This window comes from Schistocerca piceifrons, chromosome 7 (assembly GCF_021461385.2).
Source record: "Schistocerca piceifrons isolate TAMUIC-IGC-003096 chromosome 7, iqSchPice1.1, whole genome shotgun sequence".
NCBI classification, from domain to species: domain Eukaryota; kingdom Metazoa; phylum Arthropoda; class Insecta; order Orthoptera; family Acrididae; genus Schistocerca; species Schistocerca piceifrons.
This window is the reverse complement of record NC_060144.1, coordinates 335,069,383-335,082,432: the sequence shown is the minus strand read 5'-3', so window position 1 is coordinate 335,082,432 and position 13,050 is coordinate 335,069,383. Positions and strand designations below refer to the sequence as shown.

Here is a 13,050-nt window from a genome sequence, read left to right as displayed (position 1 = left end):
CGTGTGTTGCATCAGGATTGACAACGGCCCAAATGTGGCAGTTATGGTAGTTATAAAAACCGTCACGGGTAAATCCAGTCTCATCCGTGAACAGAGTACTGCTTAGAAACAGGGGATTCAGGGTACACTGTTGTTGCACCCATCGGTAGAAATTCTCTCTAGGAGGGAAGTCTGCATTGTGTAGGGCTTGCACTCGCTGGAGATGATACGAATAGAGTACTTGCCGATATAAAATCCGCCACACACTGCTATGACGCAGGACACGCTCTTGGGTAGCAGTCCTCCTTGTTGCAGTATGCAGACGTTCGTGTATAGTGCATAACACGCTTTCCTCAACGTCGAGTGTTACGGACCTGAGTCGACGTTCTCGTACATGGTGTACGAAACTCCCAGTTTCTCCAAGGCGTCTAAGGCGCTGCAGTCATGGGCTGTGTGGCTAGTCCCGGCGGAGGTTCGAGTTCTCCATCGGGAATGGATGTGTGTGTTTGTCCTTAGGATAATTTAGGTTAAGTAGTGTGTAAGCTTAGGGACTGATGACCTTAGCAGTTAAGTCCCATAAGATTTCACCCACGTTTGAACATTTCTCCAAGGCGGTGATGTTTACCGGCTAATAAAGTCATAAGAAGATAAAAAAAGAAAATTGCAAAACGATTTAGAAAAGATATCTGTATGGTGTACAAATTGGCAACTGACCCTAAATTACGAAAAGTGTGAAGTCATCCACATGAGTGTTAAAAGGAATCCGTTACACTTCGGTTACGCGATAAATCAGTCAAATCCAAATGCCGTAAATTCAACTAAATACCTAAGAATTACAATTACGAACAACTTAAATTGGAAGGAACACATAGAAAATGTTGTGTGGAAGGCTAATCAAAGACTGCGTTTTATTGGCAGTACAGTTAGAAAACGTAACATATCTACTAAGGACACTGCCTACTCTATGCTTGGCCATCCTCTTTTAGAATACTGCTGCGCTGTGTGGGATCCTTACCAGATAGGACTGACGGAGTACATCGAAAACGTTCAAAGAAGGGCAGCACGTTTTGTATTATCACGAACTAGGGGAGAGAGTGTCACTGAACTGATACAAGATTTGGGGTGGACACCATTAAAACAAAGGTGTTTTTCGTTGCGACGGAATCTTCTCACGGAATTCCAGTCATCAACTTTCTCCTCCGAATGCAAAAATAATTAGTTGACACCGACCTACATAGGGCGAAACGATCACCATGATAAAATAAGGGAAATCAGAGTTCGTACGGAAAGATGTAGGTGTTCGTTCTTTCCGTGTGCTATACGAGGTTGGAACAATAGAGAATTGTGAAGGTGGTTCGATGAACCCTCTGCCAGGCACTTAAATGTGATTTGCATAGTATCCACGTACTCGTAAATGTAGCCGGCTAAAGGTACCCCTGTCGGGCTGCTTGCGGTGAGAAAATACTTCTTCATAAAATCGTGCCGCCTCAAGGGCACTGCCATTCGCTTTGCCATACTTAAAGTACATGTGAGCGTACTCTTCATTGATGTAACCTCTGCCCATGGTGGCTTCACGTTCGTAACTGATTGTGAGGCCGGTACGACACAGAGCACGGAGGGGGAATGGGAAGTAGTGCGCTTGCGTAAACAAACAGTCGATCCCAAACTTTGAGATACCAACGTAAATACCGCGGTATCCAGGGGCGTTTACAGTTGGTTTCCAACTCGAATTAATGCGATACCTCGATAACGATTGATTTGCTGAACCTTGTTTATTAGGAGCTTTTTAGCTACTTTTGGCCTGTACTTTCCATGTGTGAATTATCGACCATCTCTTCTGAAACACTCTGAATTGTTGCTGACTAAAGTTTCTTTTATGTGTAACCTACGGGAAAACGCTACGAACTTATGGACCAACCCAATATTTTTGGTTCAAATGTTCAAATGTGTGTGAATTACTAAGGGACCAAACTGTTGAGGTCAGCGGTCGCTAGACTTACATACTACTTAAACTACCATGCCCGAGGGAGGACTCGAACCTCCGGCGGGAGGGTCTGCGCAGTCAGTGACATTGGGCCTCGAACCGCGCGGCAATATTTTTAGACCTAGCAAACTCAGGCGAGGGTATTTCAGTGTGTTCCCGCAATGCAGACGCATACCTACAAATAAACAAAAAGTAATAGTGTAGCTTTATTTTTTAGGGCGAAAGTTAAAACTTTATTACTACCCCTGGTAGTATTGATTTTTGGAGTGTAAGTGTGTCTGCAGAACAGGTTGGTACATTCTCTATCACCAAAAATACATTTAGCCAACGCCCAGACAAATTCGTGAACGCCACGTATTGTTGCAGGACGCTTCCGGCAGTACGACTACGGGATGATGGGGAACATCCAGAGGTACGGAAGCATCGCCCCGCCAGACTATGATCTCAGCAAGGTGACCGCTAAGGTGGCGCTGCACTACAGCAACAATGACTGGTGCGCCGACGTCCAGGTAAGCGCCGTCGATCCGCATATTGAGTCTCAACTTTATCTTCGGTAAGTGGTAATTTGGAAATTTGTGGTATGTTCCTATGGGACCAAATTCCCGGAGTCATCGGTCCCTAGGCTTACCACACTACTTAATCAAACTTAAACTAACTTACGCTAAGGACAACACACACACCCATGCTCGAGGGAGGACTCGAACCTCAGACGGGGGGAGCCGCGCGAACCATGACAAGGTGCCTGAGACCGTGTGTCTACCCCGCGCGTTCTTTGGTAAGGATAGAAGCTGAAGTAATGAATTAAAATTTTGTGCCAAGGCTGCGGCTTGAGCCTGGGTCTGCTGCTTACTTGGTGCATGTGCTACGTACAACATCACCCTGGCCTTGTGGATAAAATAGCCAACCTAGTGTAGGGGATAACACGTCTGCCCAATAAACGAAAGACCCACGTTCAAATTCTGGCCTTGGCACAAATTTTGTTCATTACTTCAGCTTCTGTCCATTTAGCAGATAAAGTTGAGACTCAATATGACTCCAGGAAAATGTAATTACATCAGATCAATTCTCACAGTGTTATATGGAACATACAATAGTTCTATGGGTTTTCCATGAATCTGTCAATACTCAGGTTGTAATTTTTGGTAAATCGTTGTGCCAACAGTGTTTAAATAACAACACAGTTTACAGTGAGTGAAGTAATAGTGAAAAGCTGTGAATAGGTCCATAAAACAAGTAAATTTCCGTAATAAGAGGCCTTTCGTTCTGTAGAACAGGCATGAGCAACCTTTGGTAACCTGTGGGCCTGAATCAGATGTGTACTTATTTAAGCTTGTGATATTGCTGTTGAATAGAAGTTGTTTTTGCAGTTGTTCATTGAAGGAATACTTGCGCTTCTTTGACGAATAACTAAACTTAACTAAGGCAATATAGCGTAACATTACGTAGCACACAATACAATAGAACACAATTTCTCACTTTCAGATGAGATATGTTGATAGAAACCAGTTTTGTGTCTTGTGCGTAACAATGTAAATGGGTAATCTGTAGTAAGAGTACGAACTCTTTGACAAAAAGTTTCGGCAACTGAAATAAAACTAGTAATAAAATATATCTATATGGGTTAAATAAATACATAATTGAGAGCCGTTGATCTACGATATTTCCGAACTGGGGCAAAATCTTGATAGTGGCGCTCTGCATCCCTCCCACTCGAGAAATGAGACAGGACGTCAAAAATTAAAAAAAAATCGATTTTTCAAAAATGTGTTCATTTTGTAGCGCACATTTTTCTTAAGAGTTTGTTGTATAAAACATATATGTTTGAGGAAATGTTATTTGGTGTTAATTGTGCCAAAGAATAGTGTCGCGTCTCTTCACACGCCATTCTTCTACTGCACGTCACTGCATTTCACTCTGTGGAATTCAAACGTGTATATTTTGTAATGGAAGCCATCAGACCTATATTGAGTGTGGTGTCACCGCCAGACACCACACTTGCTAGGTGGTAGCCTTTAAATCGGCCGCGGTCCGGTAGTATACGTCGGACCCGCGTGTCGCCACTGTCAGTGATTGCAGACCGAGCGCCGCCACACGACAGGTCTAGAGAGACTTCCTAGCACTCGCCCCAGTTGTACAGCCGACTTTGCTAGCGATGGTTAACTGACAAATTACGCTCTCATTTGCCGAGACGATAGTTAGCATAGCCTTCAGCTACATTTGCTACGACCTAGCAAGGCGCCATTATCATTTCCTATTTACCTTGTGATGCATGTACCGCCAGATCGATGTTCACCAATTATGGATTAAAGTATTCCAACAGCTACGTACTTTATTTGCTAGACTCAAATCTTTTAACTGTTCCAGACCTCACGCCAGCCTGCGTGAGCTTAAACGCGTGCCTTTCGGCTTCACCCCTTAGTGGCTTGGCTGTCTTGCCAAGTCACAACATTGAGGACAGTGGAAATTAAGATTGGAATAACAGAGAATTGTGAAGGTGGTTTAATGAACCCTGTGACAGGCACTTAAATATGATTTGCAGAGTTTCCATGTAGATGTAGATGTAGAAAATGTCCTTTGGTGCCTACTCACAGTCGGCCGGTTTGACGTCCTACACCCCTTAAAAAAAGGGCTCTCATTAACACTGGGTGAGCATCTGGCTGAACAGCATAAATGTAATTTGTGAATTATTTTCTTTAACCATCTAACGTCTGTGGTTAGGAATCAAGAATGTACAGATAGTGAGGCATGACAGTGCTCAAGTGCACTATGAAACTCTGAAATGTAGCCTAATGTCTAAGAAAAACACAATAGTATGAGCAAATCGCTCTTTACAAAGTACATGGGAATTAAACAACCTGAGTTACACAACACAGAGTTATAGAAAAACATTACTAATTATTTATAACCTTGTTAAGAAATATAGTGCTTATGTGCACTAATATGTGAGATCAAGTATAACGCTCATTTCCATAGTTATGACTAATCATAGGCATTGTTACATGAAGCATAGTGTAACTACATCATGAGTATAAAATATAAAAAGTGAAAAAGGCAAGGATAATGGCATTGTTGATGCAAAGTTAGAGTCTGGATGGTCTGCAAATCGAGGATCCATAGACATTGGTTCATATTTTTTCCTGAGAGTATTATATTTTTGAGTCATGTTACCTCAAATATTTTTTGAGCGTCACTAGTTATGTCAAAGTAGAGAGATTTGGCACTGAGCAGACTCATTGGTGGCAGTAGTAGATATGGTACCTAATGACAACTCAGCCAATTATATATTTAATGCTGCCTAGTACAGTTGTGAGGGCACTGAAAGATGCCATTACAGCTCTCTCATTTGTAGTGCCTTATCGTCGACATCAGTAAGCTTTCATATATTTATATTTCTGCAGACAAGTAAACAACCGGATGTTTCACGATCATCTCAGTGGATAAGGTAGAGAAGGGCAGTAGCATAAAGGAAAATGGGACTTAAAAAGACATTAAATTCTTTTAAGATTGCTAAGTATGACAGCAGTGGACATTAATATAAAATCCTAAACTTATGCAGATAACAACTGCATTATTTATGGGAGCGCCATCAATATTTAAGTGAGAAATTGTGATCATAGTTTATTATCTAAGAATATGATATATAGAGTACGTTTCAGACTCGTAGTTGAGCTATTCTAGAAGTAAATTAGAGATAAATACATTTACTGGTAGTGACTGTCCACAGAATAGCAGTTGTTACATGTAGAATAACAGTGGCTGTGGCTGTGCCTGTAGACTTGGAAACTTAACGTAAACAGGCAACAATTCCAGAAAATAGTACATAAAGATTGACAGTAATAAATGACAAAATACATAGTTCATAATTAATCAGTCTATATGCTGTCAGAGCTCATAAGAAAGACCAGTATAGTAGAATACCTTTATAGTACATGAGATTTGAAAATGACGTTTGTTGCAAATATTGGCTATACATAAGTAATATATCTCATATAGGGAAGTGAAAATAAAATAATAATAGCAGATGTAAGGAATGAGCATAACTACTGGGAAAAGTGGGAATAAGGCAAGGGAAAGAGCACTTTTGCTGCAAAAGAAAATCATTATCGTCCATAGTCGTCAAACTGGTCACTCAAAATAAAGCAAGATAAACATGTGTGACAACAAGACTATTCTAAGCATAGGCATCATAATGTTAAAGAAATCAGAATGACTTAACAACTAGAAGCATACAGTATAAGCGTAGATTGCAAATAATGTAAAAGAAAGGAAATGGGTGATTGAAAATAGCTCATTGTACCTGAAAAGCATGATGGAATTATTATGCTGGAATTGTTAATGGCACAGTTATTGCAAACAAAAGTAATATAAGCAAGTGCTAAATGTCAATGTACACATCATGTAAAAGCATCATTAGTTCATAAAAATGCAGTATATCAAGCGGAACAGGCGTGATTACTGTACCACTCAAAACCAAATCTTTTCTTTGTAATACAGGGACTAATATATGTGTACACCAAGTTATTTCATGTTCTTACACAATAGTTAAAATAGTATTTGTACTTCTGTTAATCCATTATTGTGTTTTCATTAACTTCAAATTATCATAAAACATTTCTCATTATAACACTGTGACCTCTGTGCCATCACTTTTCTTTACCTTATCATTCAAATATAATCATTATTATCATTAGTTGAACATCATTGTGTCTTCATTATTATCACTTCATAAAATATTATCTAATCAAATTGAAACTTGTATCTAGCATACGTAGAAAAATCATAGACTCATGCAGCACGCTGAGAAAGAATTGATTAGTGACACCATATAAATGAGTTTGTAGTACACGGATGTTACCCTCAAGTCTATACTTCGTTGTTCTCTGTAGAACATGCAAGTTAGCAAATTTACAGTTAGCAAACATCATAGTATCCTACAAATAAAAGAATCATAATTGCCCATAGCGAGTAAGTATATATCCAGCACACATCAGATACAACACGTCTTTACACTCGAGAGTCCTCCATACATCTCTCCATCTGAAGTTACTCTAACTGTTACTCTAACACATTACCCATAACACCTTGAATTAGCTATTGCTGTTGAACAGAGACGCTGCTACACATTTGACCATCTCTGGTTTAATATAATATTTTCTTACAAAACTTGAAGTAATTTACTCTGTATAAATCTTTCACCGTACAAGATTCAGCCGGAAAACTAATGGAACGGGCTCACAACTAGTAGGAAGCAGATAGCTTAACTCTTACTCTTACAAACACTAATATCGTCCAATCCGAAACAAATAAAAATGATGTACAGGTAGCTGAAGTAGAGATCAATGAGCATACGCTGGCTGACATCAGATATAGACATGTTTACACTTGAGAGTCCCCCATACACCTCTCGATCTAAAGCTAAAAATGATATACAGGCAGCTGAAGTAGAAATCAGTGAACATGGGTTGGTTGACATGTGTGAAGTTGGCGTCCATATAAATAACAAACTGAGTTGGCATTAGCCCACTGAATACAATCAAAACGCTCAATTCTACATGCATTTTACTTAGAAATACGAGTATGTCTCACTGCATTGACTTGCAGTCAGAATTGCAGGCCTACTTTACATACTCTGACTCACAGTCAGTACTATCGTTAGGCAGAGCTAAGCTGAGGTCGAAAGAGTATTTATTCTACAGAAGCATGTAGAAAGACTATTGTGTAAAGTTTTTACCCGAAAATCTTGCAGAACCCTCTTCCGAAACCTAGGATTTCTTACACTTAAGCGCCAAAATATATAGACCCTACTCCTTAGTGATTTTGTGGTTCAGAGTAAGACTGACTTCAAAATCAACTGTAAAAACCATAACAACAATATCAGACGTAAAAATAATTTCCGTTTAGCATATGCATCTCTGTCTGCGGTTCAGAAACGAGTTTTTTATTCTGGCGTAGAAGTCTGTAATAGGTCTCTGCTTGACAACAATCAGTAGTGATTCTCCAACAAAGAGGTTCCTACTCAATGATCTGAAGATGACCACAGTAGTGGTCGAAACCGGTCACCTTGTTAAAATAAATTGTGGTCAAGACTGTTTTTAATAGTAATTATTTATTAGACATTGATCACTGCTGTTCCCATAATGCATTCAAAAGTAACAAACAGTAAATTGGAAATTCATGTTGTTCAACAAAGTAAAAAACACATTATTAGTCACTTCTTCTGTAATTTATCAGTGTATTTAGAATCACAGATATAAATTCTGATCGACACTAATGTTCATATTAAACATCTTCTCAACTTTTACAGTCACTGAGAAGGAAATTTACTTCAGAGGAATCTGGAGTCGATTTATAATAAGATAATTATTGTACTTATACAAGGTGTCAGGAACGTTGCTGTGCAGTTGAAACGTCCACGGTCGGCTATGGAAATCGGAACACACTTAATTTTATTGGAAAACACTTTCTGCAGATCTGAGTACGATTTGTATCTCATGTACGCAGTTATTTCAGTTTTCAGTTCACAAAGAGTGCGTTTGCTGCTCCTCAGATAAAAACGTCTGGTGGAATAAGGTCCGGTAGACGAAGGGACCATAGTTTTTTTTTGAGATGACACTTTCTCCGAAAACCCTTCGAGAAGACTCATTATGTTGTTACCTGTTTGCGCGGCAGCGTCATCTTATTGAAACCACGAGTAGCAGTGCCAGATTGCTAATAAGAAACCCTTAGTTTGCTTAAGGCCTCGAACTTTAGGATATAAAATTAAACAGCACATTCCGAAATTACTTTTCTCGATTTAATTTGGGTAGATTTATAGATAACACTAGTCACATCAATGACCCTAAGCAAATCACGTTCTATGTTCATTAAGGTGAGGTCGTTCAAGGACGTATCAGAGCAGAAAAATAAACTTGGACTTGCCTGCAAAGCTCAAAAATCGCGTTGAACAACAAAACTATCGCCCAAACGTTAATAACTGTATTTCCTTAAAAAGTTGCTGAATATTCTATCATTAGTCGCTCAAATGGCAAAATATCGCCAATCTGGTGACCTATGCGGTATTCAGTTACGAAAACTATTTCTGATACGGAAAGATGGCGAGAGGTTTGTGAAGAGCGGAAGGGGTATGTGATGACATCACATTCTACAGTTCGTTCCTTTCTAAAAGGTTTTTTCAGCGCGTTGTTTGAATGTGTTCGGATCAGCTGCCCCCTGAATTCCCCCCTCCATGTCGAAAATGTATTTACGCTCTTGTAATACTATAATAACTGCTCAATTCAACTTTAAATATGCCTGTATTCATTTACTATCAAATGACTAAACATTCACAATTAATGGAAAAACATGCAGTGTCAGAATTCAGTCTTTTGTTACGATGCATTTAATCTTATTTTAAAATAATGTACAACAACCAGTTTTCCCAGAATCTTTACTGAGCGGGGTAGCCCTGCACGTTGAGCCGTTGAGCTAGGAGTCCATGGATTAGGGAATCGAGATGGTTTGAAACCATCCGCCAGCAACCATGAAAACGGATTTGTGTGGTTTTTCCATTTCAGTTAGGCAAATGCCGAGGTCGGTCCCTTACCCTAGGCCACAGCCAGTTCCTTCCGAATTCCTTTTTTCCGTGACTGACCCAGTTCCCTTAAAGGTGCAGCACCTCTGCTTAAATGAAGAAAGCTACATCGAAGGCGAGCTGAACATATTTTCAGAGACTCCCGGCACTAAAAGCCACAGCATAAATAAATAATAATCCAAGTTCTCCTCATTCAGGCTCTTGCATTGGCCTGCCGGAAGATTCTTTAATGCGGGAAATGATCTTTTTACATTGCAAGAAGTGACAGATGTCTACCTAAATGAGGAAATTTGGGAAAGTGTAAGGTAGAATGATTCAAGATCCTTTGCATTTTCCCCAGCCAAAATTTTTTTAGATTCTCTGTCGAACAGAGCTCCCTTTATTTCAAAATCCTGTAGGTAATAATCGCGCTCTCCCGAAAAATTCGCTTTCGGCCATTCCTGATCACTTTCTCAGCTCAAATTCAGGCTGAAAGAAGATGAGAATGGAACATGATTGCTTCTTAGTGGTTTGTCAAAATACAGCACTCGTAAGTAATGAGATTATGTCTGTATTTGGTGAAAACTCCGAAATCATTGTCGAATAAAATGGTTTACCGTTCATTATGGCAATTTTCAGTCTTTTATTTTTGTGATTTTGGCGTGGAGTATGTGGTACCCATACACTCGATTTCTGAATCTTCTCCATTGCACTCAAACGTCAAACGAACTGGGAATGATCACAGTTCATCACATTTGCCAGTTCTCGAGCACACTGACACTATTATTGTGGATTAATGCGTTTAAACGAGCTCCATCATATCCCTAATGACGTAATGTTAACTCAAACAGCAATAGTGAATTACAAATAAAAAACGTCAATCGATAAATGAACCCACAGAAACCGAAATACCAACATGCAAAACAAAAACACTACGAACTTACGCACCATCCTAATAATATTTGTGAGTCACAGTTGAAATCGGCCATCTCTCACAAGTATTAAGGTGTAACGCTTGGTAGGGACATGAAGTGGAACGATCACATAGGCTCTGTCGTCAGTAAAGCAGGTAGGTGACTTCTGTTTATTGGTAGAATATTGGGGAAATGCAATCAGTCTACAAACGAGATTGCTTAAAAATTACTTGTGCAACCCATCCTATAATGCTGCTTAAGAGTTTGGGACCCATACCAAACAGGCCTAGCAGAGAATGTTGTACGTATACAATGAGGGCTGCACGAATAGCCACAGGTTTGTTTGGCCCGCGGGAGAGTGGCACTGAGATGCTGAAAGAACAGAACTGGCAGAGTCTTCAAGATAGGCGGAAACTGTCTCGAGAAAGTCTACTAACAAAGCTTCAAGGAGAGGCTTTAATTGCTGACTCCAGAAATATACTGCAACCCTATGCATATCGCTCCAGTAGGGATCGTGAGGACAAGATAAGTTTAATTATAGTACGCACAGAGGCATTTTAAGAATCATTTTTCCCGTGCTTCATACGTGAATGGGAAGGAAGAAACCCTAATAACTGTTACAGTGGGACATACCCTCTGCCATGCACTTCACAGTGGACATTTACTTTTGACAAAATTCATTTATATAACCGAAGGTACATGTTGTGACGATGACTTGTGCTCTGCTCAAGTTTAATGATTTTTAATACCTGTAACAATTCATAATGGCTTAAGACCGAAATCTAGATTGTGGAATAAAACCAGCTGTACAGTAAAATGGCGGCTATATCTTTCAAAAACACTTCACAGTGTTTCACAGAGTGTAGCTATAGATGCAGAATTTTTTTCAGTAATGTGTTATTTATTCTTTTACACCATCACAATGTTTTGGTTTGTTATTACCGAGCGAGGTGGCGCAGTGGCTAGCACACTGTACTCGCATTCGGGAGGACGACGGTTCAATCCCGCGTCCGGCCATCCTGAGTTAGGTTTTCCGTTATTTCCCTAAACCGCTCCAGGCAAATGCCGGGATAGTTCTTTTGAGAGGCATGGCCGACTTCCTTCCCCGTCCTTCCCTAATCCAATGAGACCGATGACCTCGCTGTCTGTTCTCCTCCCCCCAACAACCCAACCCCCTTTTCGTTTGTTGTTAATCTTTCTTATACAAATTTTCTAATCAGCGATCTGATCCGTTCTATGACCAAATGTAATGGCCATATAGAACCTAATAGATAAATACATGAACATAGTAGTATCACATTACCATTATTTATTCCTCTGATTTATAACAAAACAGAAAGTACTCTTAAATATATTATGCACAACAGAAGAAGCTGATAACCTGAGAGCAGACCAAAACTGGAGGCTATGACGCTCATTTCAGTATCATGGTTTTACGCGCTTGCTGAAATCCCATTACCTCTGTTCCAGGACGTCGACAGACTGTACAAGCAGCTGCCAAACTGCATCGGCCGCTTCCTCGTTACACAGGATACGTTTAACCACCTCGACTTCATGTGGGCCATCCACGCCAGGGACCTGGTGTACAACAAAGTTGTCAGTCTGATGAGCCGCTACGTGTGACCTGTAGCGGGTGTTCTCTTCAAATTCATCAAGATGGAAATACTGTGTTAAAAAAAAGATATGTCAAAAGAGTAAACCAACTTTATCAATAAATATTATAAAGTCTTAACCTCTACCGTTCGAATATTCATAATGAATTTAAATTCATTTCTACATTTCATCTACTGGTTTTATCCATTTGATTGTCCGCCTGCTTAGCTGGGCGGTAACGTGCTGTGACGTCTTGTGTCACACGTTACGTCGTATATAAAAGAAATCACTACATATATATTTTATATATTTTTATTTTTATTTTATCAGCAAGATTCTTTCTCTCAGGGATATTGTCTATTCTTATCGCTTTTACTTACGTGCATAAGTAAATATGAAACGGGTTCTTGAAGGGCCTCAGTTATTCATGTACCAACTTAAGATTTGGAACGTGATGACTGAATTGAATGTAATTTTGTTAATGTCTATTTATTGATTGCAAAGCAAGGCTTGAGAGAATTTCGATTGTTGCCGTGGAGCGCCCAAGATAAAACTTACTGAACTCATGGAATCTGTATAGTTTAAAAACATGAACTTTAACGTAGGTTAATTGTCTGTTGCAATTTAAAAAGGTTCTTATAACGAAATCTCTCGCATTTACAGTTACTGTTAAAGACTGGAAAATAAATTAATACTTTGGCGCGTAATGGCTGACCAGAGGCTGCATCGTAAGATGAGCTTCTCGCAGCGCAATTTACTGAAAAATGCTTATTAAAAATAATTAGCCTCGGCGAGCATTTGAGGTGACAACTATTACAAAGAAATTCATTTCGTAATAATAATAACAAGTTTATTTAAGCAGAAATACGAATAACTTACATAAAATATATGTAGCCGCTCAATGGCTGCCTTCCGTATAGCGAAACAAAACAGTATGTGTTCCACAAAATACGTCCTTCCTCCTCGGCCGTACAATCGCGTCTATTTCGATCTTTTTTTATTTTCATAGACGTTAAATAAAGATGCTATCG

General features: G+C 39.5%; 1 protein-coding gene across 1 annotated transcript in view; it reads left to right on the top strand.

The window, feature by feature from the left end:
- LOC124805684 (lipase 3-like) overlaps window positions 1-12,049 on the top strand; it is a 64,588-nt gene extending 52,539 nt beyond the window's left edge. Inside the window, exons 7-8 of the mRNA XM_047266252.1 lie at window positions 2,330-2,472; window positions 11,897-12,049. Coding sequence (XP_047122208.1) covers window positions 2,330-2,472; window positions 11,897-12,049 — 296 coding nt within the window. The remainder of the gene's footprint in view (window positions 1-2,329; window positions 2,473-11,896) is intronic.
- Window positions 12,050-13,050: the final 1,001 nt, after the last annotated feature.